Genomic DNA, 18,935 nt, shown 5'->3' with positions numbered 1-18,935 from the left:
ATTATGAGATTGTATTTTAAAAATAATTTTTTTTAATTTAAAACTTTAAATTTTTTTGACATTTTTTCTTTATTAATTACACTTTATTCACTTTGTATCCCCCCCTGTGGTTTCCTCCCTCCTCCCATCCCAATCCCTCCCTCCCTCCACCCTTTGCATGCATGCCTCTCCCCAAGTCCACTGATAGGGGAGGTCTTCTTTTCCTTCCTTCTGATCCTAGTCAATTAGGTCACATCAGGAGTGGCTGCATTGTCTTCTTCTGTGGCCTGGTAATGCTGCTTCCCCCTCAGGGGGAGGTAATTAAAGAGCAGGCCAATCAGTTCATGTCAGAGACAGTCCCTGTTCCTATTACAATGGAACCCACTTGGATACTGAACTGCCATGGGCTACATCTGTGCAGGGGTCTTAGGTTATCTTCATGCATAGTCCTTGGTTGGAATAGCAGTCTCAGGAAAGACCCCTGTGCTCAGATTTTTTGGTTCTGTTGCTTTCTTTATGGAATTCCTGTCCTCTCCAGATCTTACTATTTCCCACTTCTTTCCTAAGATTCCCTGCACTCTGCCCAAATGTTTGCCATAAGTCTCAGCATCTACATTGATAGTCTGCAGGGCAGAGCTTTTCAGAGGTCCTCTGTGTCAGGCTCCTGACTTGTTCCCTCTTTTCTCCTTCTTCTGATGTCCAGCCTCTTTGCCTTTCTGGATAGGAATTGAGCATTTTAGCAAGAGTCCTCCTTCTTAATTAGTTTCTTTAGGTATACAGATTTTAGTAGGTTTATCCTATATTATATGTCTATATGAGTGAGTATATACCATGTGCATCTTTCTGCTTCTGGGATAGCTCACTCAGGATGATATTTTCCAGATCCCACCATTTACCTGCAAATTTCATGATTTCCTTGTTTTTTATTGCTGAGTAATATTCCATTGTGTAGATATACCACAATTTGTGCATCCATTCCTCCACTGAGGGGCATCTAGGCTGTTTCCAGCTTTTGGCTATTACAAATAAGGCTGCTACAAATATGGTTTGGTACCTTCAATACTGCTCTAAGAATATAATTATAAATTAAAATATGATTGGATTAAAGAAAAAGATTTGTTTCTATGGCAGCTTAGACATGTCTGGTGCCTAATACTGGGCACAGTCCAGTGGAGAGTGGTTATGGATGGTCCAGTGGCATCTTGGACGTGAAGCTCAGTGACAATATATTGGATGAATAATCTACGAAAGCAACTGGGAAGCTCTGATTCTCTTGCACCTAAAGTCCTACCATAAAAAGCACACTGGTTATACAATCATAGCCAAAGATGCAAAATGTGAGTAAAATTGGTCACCTCTGCATAAACAGAGTACATGTGGCTCATGGGTAGACTTTGATTTCTGGCTTCTTGAGGTCAACTGGCCTGCTGAGAGACGCTACTAAGGTCAATTTGTGAAGACAAAGTTTGGACCTCCTGTCTGTCAGTCTGTCCATGTAAAAGACAGGACCTTGTTCTTGACCTATGAGAGAAGAAAACTTAAACCATAGCTCATTATATGGGAGAGCTGGAATACCAAATGCTCAGATTCTTCTTTATGCTGTAAGCTTATGTACAAGGTCATCCTTAGGGGCAGCTCCGAGCAACAGTGTCAACTTTGACGGTACCAGCAGAGCCAAAGAATGAAATGAAGGCTCCTGTCTGCTCTGCTCAACTAGAATCATTTAATTAGTAAACACCAAGTTTCTTCCATGAACTGAGGTCACAGCCTGAATTGACATGGCTGCGGGTGACCCTCACAGTGAGTTATCAGAGGGATAACTCAGAGTAGCACCCTTGTTTTCTCTTTGCTTCTCCCATTCGAAGCATATAAAGACTTCCCCCATGTGAATGCTAAGGGTGGGCTTTTCCTCAGATTTCCCTCTGCTCTTCAGAGCCTGTGCTCTGGTGGCCTGTGACACAGCTCTGTGACACAGCATGGCAGATGGGCACTGATGGAGATATAAATGCTGTGACCACTGCTGGAATGTAGGTGATAAGCTTAACAAAAGGTTTTCAGCTCAACAGCTTCCAACTGGGTGCATTAGGCAGAGGTGGATGCCGTGTGCAATTCACTCTTTGAAGGAAGAGATGAAATTCGGGAAGGCCAGAGGCCCTGATGCCCTTGGAGGCAGCTTGAGAGGCTGGGTGTGAAGCTACCCAGCACTTCTGCCCTGAAAGCACACTGGGAGCCAATAATACCTGAAATTGGGGTTGTGAAGGAAAGGAAGCACATCTCAAATTGCCCAGAGATCTGAGAGGCAGTGGGTGTGGGGTGTGGGCAGAAGAGCAACCACCTTTGTTTTCATACTTCACCTAGGTGGTCCCAGAGCATGGGGGGAACAAGGCCCCAGGAGTAAGCCCTGTGCAGTGGGAAGGATTTTGAGGGTGAGTGTGTTGATGTTTTAGGGCACTTTTGTATTTTCCTCTAAATTGGAGGCTACAGCCAGAGGCCTCTGTGAGATAGGTCTCTCTCCTTTGCCATCTCCTCCTCCCTTTGTGCTGGCCTCTTCTCATTCCTGACCCCTCTTAGGCCCTATCTGCCATGTTCAGCCGTGGAGAGTTGAAGCATGGGGAGGGAGCCCATCTGAGACCAGATTGGGTTTAACATTGCTCTGTACTTTGCAAATTATCAGAGAGGAAGGAAGGAGGAGATGAGGGGGGGAGATGGAAATGTGGAGGAGAGACTGACTTGGACGACTGGGCTCCTCTAGATTGGACCTTGTGTGGCAGTCCTCTCTTTCCTCATCTTCCCTGTCACCCCTCACTTTTATCCTGAAGCCAGTTTTTCTGTGCATTCTTGTATTTCATAAACCAGAAATGACTTCTTCGCATTAACCTCTGGGCAGAATTTATCATGGACTCTGTTAGTGAACTAAGTACTAAGTACCCAGCACAGCTCCCTGCTGGGTGATGTTCAGGGTGTGATAGAAAGGTCAGGAGGGTGAAGGTGAGTCTCTCTGTATGGTATGGTCTAGGATATTCTGTGAGCTCGTTCCTGTGTACATGCTGAGATGGGTGTGTGTAGAAGGTTGGTTCTCTTAGGAGTGAGTTCATGGCAGTCCTGGGGTGCCCTCAATGTCTCTTGGCTGGTTGTGGCATGAGGGATGGGCAGGTTTTTCTGCCACCAAGTTTCCATCCTCTCTGACCTTCCTCATCTGCGTGGATGCAGCCAGCTGAGCTGGCCATGTAGCAGCACTGTGTTGGAAGCTGGTGTTTGATGGTGAAAATAGGCCATGTGTCTCAGAGACTGCTGGTGAGGGTCAGAGCCTTCTCCAAGACAGCTCCCAGCAGCAGAACTGAGAGAGCCCATAGCATGTCTTTTATATACAGTCACAGGAACGTGCCTGGGGCCATCATGGGGTAGATGCTCTTATAAGGGGCTTTTATCTTCCCACAGTGGATACAGTGACATCAGCCAGCCTTTTATATCTTCCCCACTTGACCCCTCTGCAACGAAGGTGGAGCCTTAGCAGGATGAACTCACAAAAAGAGCATGTGCCTCCCCCGACCCCCAGCAATAAGTTGGGCCGCTCTTCATCAATAGAGAAAAGGCACGGAGACTCCAACTTTCACCCCTTTAAATTTACATGTTTTTCATTTCCTCTTAAAATAACGTTTTTATTACTTCTTTGAGAATTTTGCACAATGTATTTTGGTCATATCTGACCTCCAACTGCCCAGATCCACCCTCTCTGCCCCATCTCTACCCAACCAGCTCTACCCATTCCTTTTAACATATCACCGTGAATCTCAGCTGACTCAGCCTTGTTTGCCCTATATCCCGAAAGGTCTGTCTTTCTGGGGATGTCCCTCTAGCTCTCCAGTGGACCCCACTGCTACCAGCACCCCTCTAGGTATCATGTGCTCCCCTCATAGCACATGGGACCATTTGTACTCCCCAAGATACAAAAAGGTTCCTTCTCACCTGTGTTGTTTATGGAAGGGCTGATGACCTCCCAGATAATGGCTGACCTCTGGCTTTCTCCTTTTTCAGTGTTAAGAACACAGTGGACTTAAGGATTCACAGTAGCCCAGGACTTTTGTAATCCTTGAAGGAAGCCCGACTCCTCTCTTTTCTTCTGTTTCCCCCTTTTCTAAGAGGCAGGATCCTGGCATGGTAAGATATGAAATGTCGAAATACCTCCTCCCCCACATCATGAGCTGTTTTTCCCCAACCCAGCTCTCAAGATTGATGCTTCATCCGCTGAAGACATTTCTTGAAAGCATTATGGTGCCTCTGGGCAGCGTTAATTTTTAAAAACGCCCTTTTCTCCTCGATCAATAGGTTAGCTTGGGCCAGGAGACTTGGGATATTTATTTCTTTGGGGTCTTCACAGAGAATACATCATATTACAGAGTAACTCTGTATTCAGGGTCTTGATTTAATTCCATGACATAAGGGTCATTCCAAGCCTCGGGATGGTCACTGTAGCTCATGGTTCTATTAGCATTTCTGAATTGTGGCTGAAAGAAAGCCTTTTCACTCCAGGTATTTTTCTACCCACCTTCTGGACAGTTGCCTTAGGGGACCATGGTAGGGCCTGGGCTGTTTCCAGCAGGTGAGAGCTCAGTGTGCCATTCTGTGCTCTGTCTGGTTTCTCCATGCACGTTACACTGGTAATTCCTGACTTTTGAGTGAGGGAAGGTGTTTTAATCTTTTGTAGAGTTTCTTAGGCTGGCCAGTTGTACAGATGAAGACCTGACCTCCACTCTGACCAAACTTACATGTTTTCCCAGTGATGAATGCAAATCCTGAAGCTTGACGAGATAAAAAAACCAGGAGGCTCTGTTTTTTTTTTTTTTTTTTTAAATGTAGAATAACAGATAATCAGAGACTTCAGAAGCCAGCCTTGAAGGGCAGACATGGGTGGCATGGAGGGCACCCTTCGCTTCCTCTGGGTGGGCAGCTCTTAGTGCCTGAGTCCAGCTAGTACCTCCCACACAGATTTTGGGTTTGGTGGCTTAGGTCTTGGCTCCCATAAAAGCACAGTGAAGGCTCTTCAGGGCTGATGATTTAGTGTCTTTGAGATCAGCAAGGTCTTACTGTGAGGTCAGAGGTCAGGACTTCTCCTGAAGCATGGTGGGTAAGCTGAGGGCCAGAGGTTAACGGGTGATGTCATTTTATAGCTTAACCATTCTGGCTGTTGCAAAGGAAAAAAAAAAAAGTGCTGCTGCTTTCAATTATTTGTGAGTTTTCTTTTCTTTTCTTTTCTTTTCTTTTCTTTTCTTTTCTTTTCTTTTCTTTTCTTTTCTTTTCTTTTCTTTTCCTTTTCTTTCCTTCCTTCCTTCCTTCCTTCCTTCCTTCCTTCCTTCCTTCCTTCCTTCCTTCCTTCCTTCCTTTCTTCTTCTTCTTCTTCTTCTTTTTTTTTTTCTGAGACAGTGTTTTTCTGTGTAGCCTTGGTTGTCCTTGACTCACTTTGTAGACCAGGCTGGCCTCAAACTCACAAAGGTCTGCCCACCTCTGCCTCCTGGAATGCTGGGCTTATAGGCATGCAGCACCACACCCATCTTTATGAGTTTTTTTTTTTTTAAATAAGTTTTAAATAAGTTTTTTTTAAATAAGTTTTAAAACTTATCAAAGACATTAACTCCTGTGTTTATAATAGTGTGAAAAATAGAGGAATGCAAAAATGCAAACACAGTCCTCTGCTTCTCGCTGTCCTCAGTCTCTCTGAAGATTGCCACCTTGTTCGTACTGGTACCTGATGGGCTTACAAGTACAGCTACCAAGACAGATAGTGAGATGATAAAAATGGGCATCCCTCTGCAGAATTCTGTGATTAGTTAGTGTGTAGGCACCAATAACACAAAGCTGTTTATGTACTTCTGAGTGGTGTCCCTTTCGTTTTTGTAGCCAAATGAAGAAGAAATCAGACCCCTTTCCATAGTGCCCATGGTTTTGGGCACTTGGGCAGCTGCTAACATCTGCTTATTCTGCACGTGGTAGAACATGAATCTCTTCATGTCACTAATGCTAATAAAGAGCTTTTAGCACAGATCATCTATGTTTCCTGTTTTCATTTTGAAGTAAAATGAGTAAGGCTGTTTCATGGGGATTTAGAAGAGCTCCTGTAGACAAGGAGAGATTCTGGAAGCTTTCTAGCACCCACAGCTTGGAATGATCTGTTTCACTCTCCGTATTCTACCAGGCATCTACCAGGCACCTGGGCAGGTGGTGCAGGAGGCTCAGGAGCCTGGCACCTGGCAGCTCGGGTGTTCAGGCTTTGCTTTTTGTTTATATTTCTGACTATGCCTTTGAAGTGTGCTGCTCCCAGGTTACAGCTGCTGGGAGCTGGGCGGGGGGTCCCTGCCCTTTCTCCAAGTCAGTGTCTGCCTTTTTCCTGCCAAGGACAGAGCTGCTCTCCCTGCAGAATTCTTGCCCTCGTGCAGTAACTTACAGGCCACTTGCTTTTATGAATTAATTACTTAGAAAAGCATTACTTTTCATTTTCCTCATTCTGTCTCTGCTCTAAGCTTGCCTTTCTCAATATTTTGAGTTTCTTTAAGTGCTCTTTAAAATCCCCTCTTTACCATGCGGCTTCTTATTTACCACACTGCTGACTTAATTCTAGTGGCATGGCCTTTTCCCTCCCTCTTCCCCATTCTCCTCTGGGAAGCTGCCTTTACAGCTTGCCTGCCTGGGAGTTGTCACAGCCACTAGGGCAGAATCCAAGACATTGCTACTAAATGCTCTTTTACATGAAATAATTTAATATTAGCATTCTTATTATCACACCAACCCCAATGGCTCTCTGGCTATGATGGCCAGACTTTCTGAGTTGATGAAAAAAGTTAAATTATATCCTCAGTGGCTCAAGGAGGCCGGAAGAGGACATCAGATCCCTGGGTCTGTAGTTATAGGCTGTTGTGAGCCACATGATGTGGGTGCTGGGAACTGAACTTGGGCCCTCTGCAAGAGCAGTGGGTGTTTGTAGCCAGTGAGTCATCTCTCTAACCATCTCATAATAATTCTTTATCTTTGTCTATGAAAGTCTAAATTAATTAATAAACCAAGACAACCAAAATATGTTTCTGATGCTCACATATAGAGTCCTACTGGGGACCCTTAGGCAGGAGAGCTTCGTACACAAGATTCATGAGGGGATCTGTGCGTTCTGAAAGTTCCTTTACATCTTCTCTAGTCCTTTGGCTTTTTGGGGGGATTTATTTTGCCACTGAGGAAGACAATGCAGCTAGTCCTGATGAGTCCTGATAGGCTAGGGTCCTTTGGCTTTTTAAAAAAAATTCTTTATTAATTACACTTTATTCACTTTGTATCCCCCCCTGTGGTTCCTTCCCTTCTCCCATCCCAATCCCTCCCTTCCTCCACCCTCTGCATGCATGCCCCTCCCCAAGTCCACTGATAGGGGAGGACTTCTTTTCCTTCCTTCTGATCCTAGTCAATTAGGTCACATCAGGAGTGGCTGCATTGTCTTCTTCTGTGGCCTGGTAATGCTGCTTCCCCCTCAGGGGGAGGTAATTAAAGAGCAGGCCAATCAGTTCATGTCAGAGACAGTCCCTGTTCCTATTACAATGGAACCCACTTGGATACTGAACTGCCATGAGCTACATCTGTGCAGGGGTCTTAGGTTATCTCCATGCATGGTCCTTGGTTGGAGTATCAGACTCAGGAAAGACCCCTGTGCTCAGATTTTTTGGTTCTGTTGCTCTCCTTGTGAATCGTAGGAAAGAAGTGGGAAACAGTAAGATCTGGAAAGGACAGAAACTCCTTTGGCTTTTTAAGCAAACAGAGCAACATTAAGAGCAACTGCATCTTTCTGGGGAGGCCAGATGCCTTCTCCGGGACTTCCTGAAAAGGAAGCTGTAGCTGGCAAGCTGGGATCTCATTACAGTGACTTCTGGATAGAAAATGAAGCAGTGTTTGTCCCCTGGTGATGATGGATGATTGTGTTACAAAGCAGACCCCATTTTCACAGTGCTGTCGTCATGATGCCCCAGGAAGGGGCTGAGGCTAAATTCTGATTTACAGGGACTAACAGGACAGCCCAGGAAATCTCAGAGAGTCTACTGTGTGTCGCTGGTAGGTGACACCCATTGTTTTTTTTTCCCAGAGACCCAGGCTTCATATGAAGCAGTCCATTTATTTTAAAAGTAGTTTTATCAGGTGGCTAGTATCCCTTCTAAATGTGCACTGTTACGCTAGATGGTACCTGACACATAAATAATTTGTTATGAGAAACCTTAAACACACAACGTAAAATTGATGCTTATATTTTAGCCTTCCGAAGCCAGTCATCAGCTCATGGTCGTTACTCTTCATGGAGAAAACGCCTTCCCAGCACCTTGTTGGAGCCCAGCATGGGTAACTGCCATGCTCAGCTCACTTGTTTCTATTATCCCCGGTCAACAAGCACCTCCCCACCCCTCCATCCCATGATGGTTAGATCTCTCTGTAAATAATGAATACAAACACCATCAATGTCAACATTAAATTGTCGGAAATGGAAATGCAAGTGCTGGAACAGCACACCAAGAGGGCTGGCCAATACATAAGGAAGGCTTTTGATGATGCAGGAAAGAAAATAAGATGACATTGTCTGATGGTGGATCATCAGCGAAATAGTAATAGTGCACAGCAAGGGTTGTGTTTTTATCATAGATACATTTTCCTCTTCTGCTTAAAACATGTGTTACATTATATTGGCTCTGTCATCAGCCCCTCACCACAGCCAACAGAGGGCTTCTGGGTGGGTAGAAAATGCACCTTGCTGAACACTGCTTTCAAGAACAATGCCAGGCACTTTACCCAATTTTCTGCAGTCTCTCTCCCCTGGATCCCTGGGTCCTCTCCTGGCAGTGATACCCCACACATTCTGCTGGTTATGGCTATGGTAGAGCTGCACTATGCTTCTCTTCGAAACCATAAGTGATCATTTCCCAGAAAATGACATTCGTGCCCTCCTCAGGACAGACTTTCCACAACTCCCCCCCCCCCCCTGCCCCATGTAGTAGTTTTGGGAATCAAACCTGGGCTTTTTGCACACTGAGCAAATGATCTGATATAGAACATCATCCCCAACACCAGGTCAGGCTTTTCAGAACTAGACTCCATACTCTCTCAACCTCACTATTAGCCCCCTGTGCTGGGGAAGCCCTCCCACAGCTACCCCAGCCAATGATGAGGAGAGAGTTAGTGATCCAGTCTTACACTGGCCTGTAGGCAGTCCATTCCGCCTTCTTCCCTCAGCATGGGCATAGTCTCCAGGACCTCGCTGAGATGCCCTGTAGTGAGAATCCATTAGGAAACATCTGTGAGCAGGTGGAACACTAATGATATGCCAGGCTGTCCCTCTTGGCTTTCTATTGCTGTGACATGACCAAAAGCTACTCAGGGAGGAAAGGGTTTATATGGCTAAGAAGTCCCAATCACAATCTACCTTTGAGGGAAACCCATTCAGGAAGTCAAGCAGGGCAAGAAGCTGGAGGCAGGAGCTGAAGCAGAGGCAAAGAAGGGGCGCTTCTTAATGGTTTGGTCAGTATTCTTTTTTTATACAACACAGGACCACCTGCCCAGCGGTGGCACACAGTGGACTGGGCCCTCCCACATTAATTATCAATCAAGAAAAAGCCACACAGAGTAGTCCAATTTGATGGAATCCTTTTCTCTTAGAAAGAGGTTCTTTCTTCCCTGCTGACCCTAGTTTATATCATTTTGGAAAACCAAACCACACTGAACCAGACAACAACAACAAACAGCTCCCCCTTTGTAGATATGCTCTTTGGAGGGGAAGCAGAGACATTATGTTTAGAGGTGCTTATGTCCATGGCAGGGTACTGAGCCAGGAAGTACTACCGTGCTTTCAAAGACAAAAGGTTTCAGAGTGGGATTTTTATGCCATGCTTTGAGGTATGAGTAGGAGTTGATGGAAAGGACCTTGGTGAAAGAGCACAGTGTGCAGAATAAGTCAAGGAAGAACACTGGCAGAAACAGAAGCTTCTCAAAGCCATTGATGCCAAGTACCAGAAGATATTCTGGAAACAGGAAGATCAGGAAGATCTGTCAGTCCTTTGAGGTCAGACTCATTGTCTCTTTAAAAATTTTTTTTTTCTGAGTGTACAGGGTCAAGGCCCAGATGTTGGTATAAGACTCCTAGAAAAGTGACCTGATGCTGGACAAACTGAGGATCAGTCTCATATTCGGAAAACCTTGTGGTTCTTTTTTTCTGTTTGCTATTGTAAAACTTTTGGTTCTGTTTTCCATAGTCACAGTCTTAACATCTTTTCTTGATTAAATTTACACACAGATTTAAAAAAAATTATTTTCTGTATTTATTTTTATTTTTAATTTTGATTTATTCATTTTACATCCTGATCTAAGCACCCTTTTTTTCCTGTTCATTCCCTCAATCTCTGCTCTATTTTTGTCCCTGTCTATCTTTTAGGCAGGGTAAATTTTGGGTTGAATTTGTGGGTAGATTGGTGTTCCTTTTCCTCTATTAGGAGTTGTATCTGGTTAGACAGTGGCCTCTTCAGTCACCGGGACCCCAGTTATTAGGAATGTCAGTGAGAGTCAGCCTCATAACCACCCCCGCCAGAAGCCTACCCTGTCTCCAGCTTGTCACAGAGAAGTCCCCGCCCAAGGTTTCTCTTCTCCCTGCAAGTCCTCTGTTTTCCCACCTCCTGCTCTCCCCGGGTCTAACACCAATCCTCATTTCTCTCTGCTTCCTCTCTTACCAGGTCCGCTCTCTTCAACTACTCCCACTGTCTATTCTGTTTCCATTTCTGAGTGGGAATTAAGCATCTTCCCATGGGTCCTCCTCGTTGCTTATCTTCTTTGGGTCTGTGAGTTGTAGTATGTTATCATGTACTATGTATCATTATCTTGTCTGTACAGAGACAGAAAATGATGGACACATTTGGGGAAGACAATGACAGGCTTAGAGAAAGTTTTACACAGAGAATTCATCATAGTGGTGTTGTGCTAAAACTTGACAATAGCTCTAATAATTCTACTTTAGCCTTAGCCTGTAACCTTACTTTGACCTACATTCCTTGCCCTAACTGTGAAGTCTATTTTTTCTAGTCTGGAAGCTCCCCAACATGGTTGCAAGTGCACCTGTGTGTGTGTGTGTGTGTGTGTGTGTGTGTGTGTGTGTGTGTTTCCCATGTAAAAGCTGGCCCTGGGAACTGCCTGGGGTCGCAGTCTCAGCTCCCGAGTTAAATAATTATAGGGCTAATAATAAACATATTTAGCCAGATACCATTTATTTTCAGCAACAGGTCCCTGCTGTTCTGTCTCCTGCCCCCCTTTTAAAAAACCTGGTGCTGATCAGTAAGTTTCTTCCTGCTTTTTCTGCTGTCTAGACAATCTGAGGCTCACTGGGAGAACAGGTGGACAAATTATTGGTTTCAGAGCCAGAGGGAAGTGGAGGATGCTCCAACCCCTCCTCTGGCCATTGGGTCATCCATTTGAGGCCCTTTGGAACTGGTTTGGGACTGATCAGTAAGGTTGATGGGATCCCTGGCATCACTTTTCTTTCTGTGTCCAGCCGGTTTTACTTCCTGCCAGCTTTGCTTTCTCCTTGTTCTTGTCAGTGCAGCCTTCTGTGTTTTTCTCCTTGTCGAACTGGTCTCTATGTAGAACTGGGCCAGCCTCTGCCACAACCCTCTATTCCCCTTGACCTCATCTTTGTCCACTTTAAGGATTTTCAGGCTGCTGCAGAAATACTCAGCTTTCATGGTCCACCTGGAGAAGCTCGGTATCTTTTACTCTTAGGGCTGGCCCACTTGGGCGTCAGCTGGCCTCCAGAAGGCTCACTTGACATCTCCCTGTCTGATTCACCAGGTACAAGATGCCATCTTTCAGTGACCCAGCTATCTGGACCCGGTTCCTTACATTGTGGCTTGTTTTTTTTTTTTTTTCTCTTTGACCCTCCAAAATGGCTTAAAATCTCTCCTTCCTCACAATCATTCCTCGGTCTTCACTTTAAAAAAAAAAAGACCAAATGGGCTGCCTCAAACACCCTTTCCTGTACCCACTCTAATGATCCAGACCTAGGTCTTCCTCCTCCCTGACCCTCAGTCTCTCTCGAGCCCCCTCCTCCTTCCCTTCTCTGATGCTCCCTTACCCCTCCTCCTTCCCCATGCCACCACTCAACCTGGTGACACTTCCTTATCCCTCCTCCTTGCCCCACCCATAGCCCTCTCCATCCTTGGTCTGCCAAGACTTTGCACTCCACGTCAGTGCTCTCTTTGTGAACCACTGGTTCTCCCGATGAAAACGGTAGGGTCTTCATGATCTATGCCTTTAATCCAGTTTTAATCGTGGTGATCTGATCAAATACAAAGGGGTTATTTCAATTTTCTTGTATCTGTTGAGGCTTGCTTTGTGACTGACTATGTGGCCCAGGAATGGAACCACCCACAATCGACTGTGCCCTCCCCCATCAATCAGTAATTAAGAAAATGCCCTACAGGCTTGCCTATAGCCTGACCTTAGGGAAACATTTTCTCAATTGATGCTCTGTTCTCTCCAGTGACTCTAGCTTGTGTCAGGTTGACAAAAAAATAGCCAGCACAGAGTTCTTGCCAGATGAGTTGTGGAAATGCCTGGAAAGTGTTTATTCGGTGTTGTATGTATATGTGTGTAGTTGTTTCTCTCCTGCCACTCTGTGGGATCTAAGGATTAGACTTGAGTTATTAGCCTGTGTACAAGCACTTTTGCCTATTAAGCCATCTCACCAGATCATTTTCTTATGCTTAGGCAGTCCAGGATCCAAGCCTAGGGAATGGTGCTGCCCAGAGTGGGCAGGTCTTTTCACATCAACAGAGATGGTGAGGAATCACCTGAATCCCTTCAGCTGCAGAGCCAAGCTGCATGCCACACTCAGGTATTGTAATATTCCCAGCTCTGACATCTCCCTACTGGAATTTAGTGTTTGATGAGCATTTACCCTCGTTAGCAGACAAACCCGTCCATTTCTATTGGTCTGGTTATTTTACATTCTTTATCATTTCTTTTTATTGAGCTTGAACATAGTTAAAAAATAATGTAGTTAAAAAAATACGGTACATGTTGATGTGACATTAAAATAATTTCACACCCTATCTCTCTTGTGAGTATGTAGTTAGGCCTTGCAGGAGCCCATTGATGTCTTTATTTATTTGTTACTATAGACTAAGAAGAAGAAAGTGCTCTGGGGGAATGAAGGTCATATAGACCAATTAAAGTTTAGACAGCATAGTGTTATTCTGGATATCCTGAATGGGCCAAAGGAAGCTAGCATTAGCCATCCAGGGGACCATAGCACTGGGGAACTCAGGGTTAGCAGTGAAGTAATTTGTTGTGTAGCCAATCCTCTGTGATTTTAATATAAATGGGCCCTTGGATGTCTTTGCCTGCAGTGAGCTAGCATGTGATAGCTACCTAGGGCTGCTCTCAGTACCTTCTCCAGAAGGCTTTTCTTCCTTCCTCTGGAACTTTGGCCTCATAACAGTTCTTTTTTTCTTCTTCTTGAGCATAGACCTGCTTCCTTCCTTTCCACACACAAGTAAGATTCCTGAGGGCATCGTTCCTCCCTAATAGATTACATGGGTTGAAAGGACAGATTTATTTTAGTATTTATCTGCAGACACTGGCTTTTAAAAATGAGAAATGTTTTTCAATGTGGTGGTTGATTATCAGGATTCTTCCATTACAAATGAGCACTTGAAAGAAAATTCTTCTCTTCCTGTGTGGAAGCTTGCATTTCTGTTTGGAACCATTGTAACTTCTTGCCTGTCTACACGTAGGGTATAGGGCTGAGCTGTTCCAGGGGCCATGGGATCTACCCCATGAGACATGTGTTCTTATTCACACACACATGCCCTTGTCTTGGAAAGCATGGGCACTGACGTAGGCTTCTGTTTGAAGCAGGTGTTAGCAAGGCCCTGCCCCAGCTCCTTCCTCGAATTTCCTAAGACTATTTCCCAAAGCTGGGGAGGAGTATTCTCCAACTTCTGCTGATAAGAACACACAAGCTTCCTAATAATTAATGCTACATTTCAAAATTCCGTGTGGTCATCTTTTTAACAATCTTGTCAAGGACCTTTGTCTAACACATGGACATGTGCACATTGCAAGAACTGAGTAGATATCTGAGGAAATGGACAGAGGAAGCAGAGAGTGAAGAACCAAGATGACTCCCTGATTTGTTCAAACATGTGCCATTCATAAATCAGTAATAAATTTAGAGCCTTAAACACACCCATTCATAATTAGAACACAGACTTACTCTCGTTCCTAGAATCTAGTGTGGACAGCCTCATCCATCTGTCCCACCTCTACTCACTTAATCCTTCCTTCCTTCCTTTCTTTCTTTCTTTCTTTCTTTCTTTCTTTCTTTCTTTCTTTCTTTCTTTCTCTCTTTCTTTCTAAATAGAGAGTGCCACCATTTTCTTAAATTGAGGTCATGCCAGCCCATTCCCCTTCATTTCTTTGGATAGCCTTCTGGTAGTTTTCACATTAAAAAATACATTTCCACCCTTTTACTAGAAAGGAAATTTTATAGCACTTTCATGGGCTTTTTTTTTGTCAATTAGATTTGAAAACAGAGAAGAGGGTGAAAAAGCTTCTGGACCCACTTTTCATATATCACAGATAATGACAGCAGCATCCACCATGGGGCTGTGCTCAGCTATGAATGACACCCAGCATTTGCTGGGCATTCAATCATGGATCGCTCTACTCTGTCTGACTGGCTGGGGTCAGAACCCAGCATTTCTTCAGGACCGAAGTTACCAGATGTGATCAGGGGCTTGGAGCTAACATCCCAGGCAGGCAGCCCCAGTGTTTTTGTTTAAATATGGAAGAGTGAGTAGAAAATGTTGGTGGTAAAGGAACTTCAAAGAGGTCCTTCATGAACGTTCCTTCTTTCTGTTGCTTTAATATTTTCATCTGGGTGAAATTAATTAAAAGCCAAAATGAATAAACGAAGTGTGTATATGTGTGTGTTTGTGTGTGCGTATGTGTGAGTGTGTGTGTGTGTGTGTGTGTGTATGTGATACTTCTCACATTTCTGAGGCACTGCCACACAGCACCAGTTTTATGCCCTGGAGGCTCTTCGAATCTCTCCCTCTTTCCCCACCTCCGCTTTCCTCACTCCTGTCTCTTTGGGGGGGAGTGGGAGGGGCAACTGTAAGTTTAAGATCTGTGGGAGTCTTGGGGGAAAAAAACCCATGCAGATTAGGGGCAATGACTGTGCATTCAGACCCCAGATCTGCACTGTGGCTTCTGACTCCCCAACCTTTTTTCCCCTCTGGGAAATGGAGCCTTAGTGTATGAGTGGGATCACGTTGTATTGCCTTCCTGGGACTGGCTTATTTCACCACACCTTCTGGATCCTTTCAGGATGCCACAGGTGACAAGATTTTTTATTTGTTTATTTTTATTTTTGGTGTGGCTGAATACTATTCTATTTTGTAGCTGTACCATACATGCATTCACCAGGTGATAGATGCTTGGATTTTCCCTGTTTCTTAGTGATTGTCAGCAGAGGTGCGGTGTATGGGAGTGAAGATACTAACTTCATCTCCTTTGGTTACATACACAGCAGTGGGATTCCTGATCATGGATTTAGTTAATTGGCGAAAGAGAGAATTCCATTCTTTAACTTTCTCATTGGATCTGTAGGGGCCTTACTTGATTTGGTAAGTATGAGCTATAACATGAATCTTTAATGTTTTCATTTTAGCTAAGTAATTCCTTTATTTGAAAATAACAACTGCTTGTCTTAACAGAATATAGGTTTAAATACACATGGGTTGGAATCCAAGATCCGAGGACTCTGATCTCTAAGAATGTATTGCTACCTTTTCAAAGATGACAATTTTAATAATTCACAGATGTTTTTATTTAGTTAATAATGAGGTCATATTACAATCAAACGTCATTCATATTAAATCTTTTGTGGTCTTCTCTGCTTTTCTAGTTGATAAGTAAAACATGCATCCATGGGGAGAAGGCGGCAGGCTGACCCCCTGAGTGACCAGCCATGCTGCAGGAGGGCAGAGAGCCATTCCAGCAACCAGAGTGGTTCCACAAAGTCTTCTCAGACTTCTCCCTGAGGCCACTCTTTACCTGAGAAGTTCTTACACAAAGCTGGCTATCTAGGCATATAAACTAGGTAAAAACAAAACATTTATTATGATAGGTTTATTTTAAACAACTGTTTAGCATACGTGTCATTTTAACATTTATTAACGGCAAATGCAAGCTTGCATATGAGAGATAGATACACTCATTTATTTTCACACAGAGAATTGAATCTTGGCTGAGTGCTTGATGCTGCAGGGCATCGGGCATCTTCATCGTTTTCCAGAGTTGATGGATGTTTTACTTTCATGATCATCAGTGGTGAGAACACAGATTTGCCGAAACATGTGGAATGGAAGAGCAGAAGGGTCTGAGGGTCTTCTCAGGGGAAGAGGGACTGCCTCTGACATAATCTGATTGGCCTGCTCTTTGATCACCTCCCCCTGAGGGGAGAGCAGCCTTACCAGGCTACAGAAGATGACAATGCAGCCACTCCTGATGTGATCTGATAGACTAAGATCAGAAGGAAGGAGAGGGGGACCTCCCCTATCAGTGGACTTGGGGAGGGGTATTCGTGATGAAGGGAGAGGGAGGTAAGGTTTGGGAGGGGAGGAGGGAGGGGCTTATGGGGGGATACAAAGTGAATAAAGTGTAATTAATAATAAAAAAAAGAAATAGCTGGAAAATCCTGTCCTAATTGCAAGCCCAGATTCAATGAATTAAAAAAAAGCTTAAACTCAAGTCAGCAACCCAGATTAGCAAATTTTAAGGTAAAATTCCCTAACGTCATACAACTGGGAGGTATGGTCATCTGATACATGCCGAGAAATAGTAGGGGACAAATCTTTGTTTACGGAAGGGAAGTGTTGTGTATCTCCAGGCACAGGAGACTTTATTTGTGCTGTTAAAAACATTGCAGTTCAATTCAGCTTTGTGTTAAAGATACCATAGCCTTGAATCTGAGCCAGGTATGGTGGCACAGGCCTTTAATTCCTCTTCCAGGGAGGTAGAGGCAAGTGGTGGAAGGCCTGGTTTACATAGGGATTTCCAGGGCAGTCAGGGATACATAGTGAGGCAGGATCTTGAATCTAAACAGTCTTGAATCTAAACGGAGATGTTTTGAGCAGTGTTCATGGGCATTGTCTGTTATGACTCCCACATTCAGGGAAAAGTGTGTTCAGAACCAAGGCCATACATACATACATACATACATACATACATATTGGGGTCATGACCCACAGTTTTAGACCAATTACATAAGAAAAGCTATTGACCAATTACATAAGAAAAGCTTATTTTAAAGATTGGCATCTGATCATCTGAAGTGGCTCAGGAACCAGGCTTTGGAATAATTGTAGTCTCTATAGTTTTAAGGCAGGAATGTCTTAGATTTGGTGAATCTGATTTAAGATGAAATAGCACATGTTGATTACTCCAGGACCACGGCATCATCCAAGTCAGTGACTCAGCCAGTGTAATCTGTATCTGTATTGCAAACAGCTCTCCAAGGTAGGTGAGTCCTGGAAGCCTGTGCCTTGCAGGAGTAGGTGGAGGTTATTTTCAGATCATCTGGGAGGACCCTCCAGCCCTAACTGCTGGAGTTAGGGTGGGCTGTGGGAGGGAGGTTAAAAAAAACCCACATCACTTATGAGAGGTGAGCGAGCCCAAACCTGAAGGCTGGTCTGAGGGGTCAGCACATGGACATTACTCCCAAGTGAACAAAAGTAAAATCAAAGTCTCACGCAGCCCTCATGCCAAACTTGAAGAAAAAGACAAACCAGGGCTTGCACCGCTGTAAGGTCAGCGACTTGCCTGAGGACGGAAGGTCACCAGCCCAAGGGGAAGTCTCAGTCTGTCCATCCCTTCATTTGGACTTTTGTCCCGAATCAGAGAAGCATGTTTACTTTTCAAGATGGTGGGAGGATAGAAGGCACAAACAAAGCATGAGGCCTTAAAGCAGAAACCGGGAGCTGTGCAAACGGCTGTGGCGGTTTGCAGCCATCCTGTCTGAATCATCGCGTACCAGCCCCGCAGGGTGACTGGGAACAGTCTGCTCTGGGACACAGCCAGGCAGGTGGGTTCCTAGAGGGCCCTGAGTTCTGCTTCTACTCACACTGCTGGTTGGCTCCGCGGAGCCTTTCGAGTGCCATCCAAAGTGGCAGGCATTTTTCTGTGTGTGTGAATTTCTATTGGTTTGAAGTATTTTTTTTTAAATCAATGATCTGTCTTGACATTTGACCGGTATTCTTTCCAGCAAGTATCAGTTGACTGACAAAATATCACTAAGCTTTTTTTGTTGTTTTTCTTAGGCGATGCACAAGTTGACCACTGGATGGCAATGTTTCCCCACGAACGGCTCTCCTTCTCCCCTCCCCCATCCTCTCCTAGTGAGGACAAAAGCGGCTGGAAAGTGGTCCAGGTGCTGCCATTCTGAGCAGCTTTCTCCTGAGTAACCCGTTTCCTCCCGGGAAGGGGAAGACTCAGAAGTTCCACAATTCAGAATATTTCTCTCCTTTCTGTAATCTACATGCAAAGCTTTTCCTTTCTTTTAATGATTTCCTTTTTTTTTTAATATCTCGACTGGAGAAGTTCTCCTTCTCGGACACCGACAGATTTATTTTCGCTCCGCCTTAGAAGTAGACCATTCCGTGGACGCTGGCCCACAGGAGACGGGGCGGTTTCCGACACATCTGTAATATGAAGCGACGGTGGGCACTGGGGAGGAGCCCTCCCGGTGATTGAAGTCGGGAGGCTCCTGGAAGCTGGCTTCTCCCTGGGCTGCAGTGAAAACACTGATACCAAATGCTGCCCGAACTGCTTGTTATTTCGGTGGTCTCTAGATGACATGTGGTCATCTAGACAGTTTTCACAACCGCCTTGTA

General features: G+C 44.6%; 1 protein-coding gene across 1 annotated transcript in view; it reads left to right on the top strand.

Annotated features, from left to right (window-relative positions):
* The window catches only part of Dcdc2c (doublecortin domain containing 2C), a 118,066-nt gene extending 99,579 nt beyond the window's left edge, over positions 1 to 18,487 (top strand). Inside the window, exons 10-11 of the mRNA XM_021661923.1 lie at positions 11,685 to 11,826; positions 18,363 to 18,487. Of these exons, the coding sequence (XP_021517598.1) occupies positions 11,685 to 11,826; positions 18,363 to 18,487 (267 nt within the window). The remainder of the gene's footprint in view (positions 1 to 11,684; positions 11,827 to 18,362) is intronic.
* The last annotated feature ends 448 nt before the right edge of the window (positions 18,488 to 18,935 follow it).

This window comes from Meriones unguiculatus, chromosome 1 (assembly GCF_030254825.1).
Source record: "Meriones unguiculatus strain TT.TT164.6M chromosome 1, Bangor_MerUng_6.1, whole genome shotgun sequence".
Lineage (NCBI taxonomy): Eukaryota > Metazoa > Chordata > Mammalia > Rodentia > Muridae > Meriones > Meriones unguiculatus.
The sequence above is the reverse complement of the archived record's forward strand: the minus strand, read 5'-3'. Positions and strand labels throughout refer to the sequence as shown.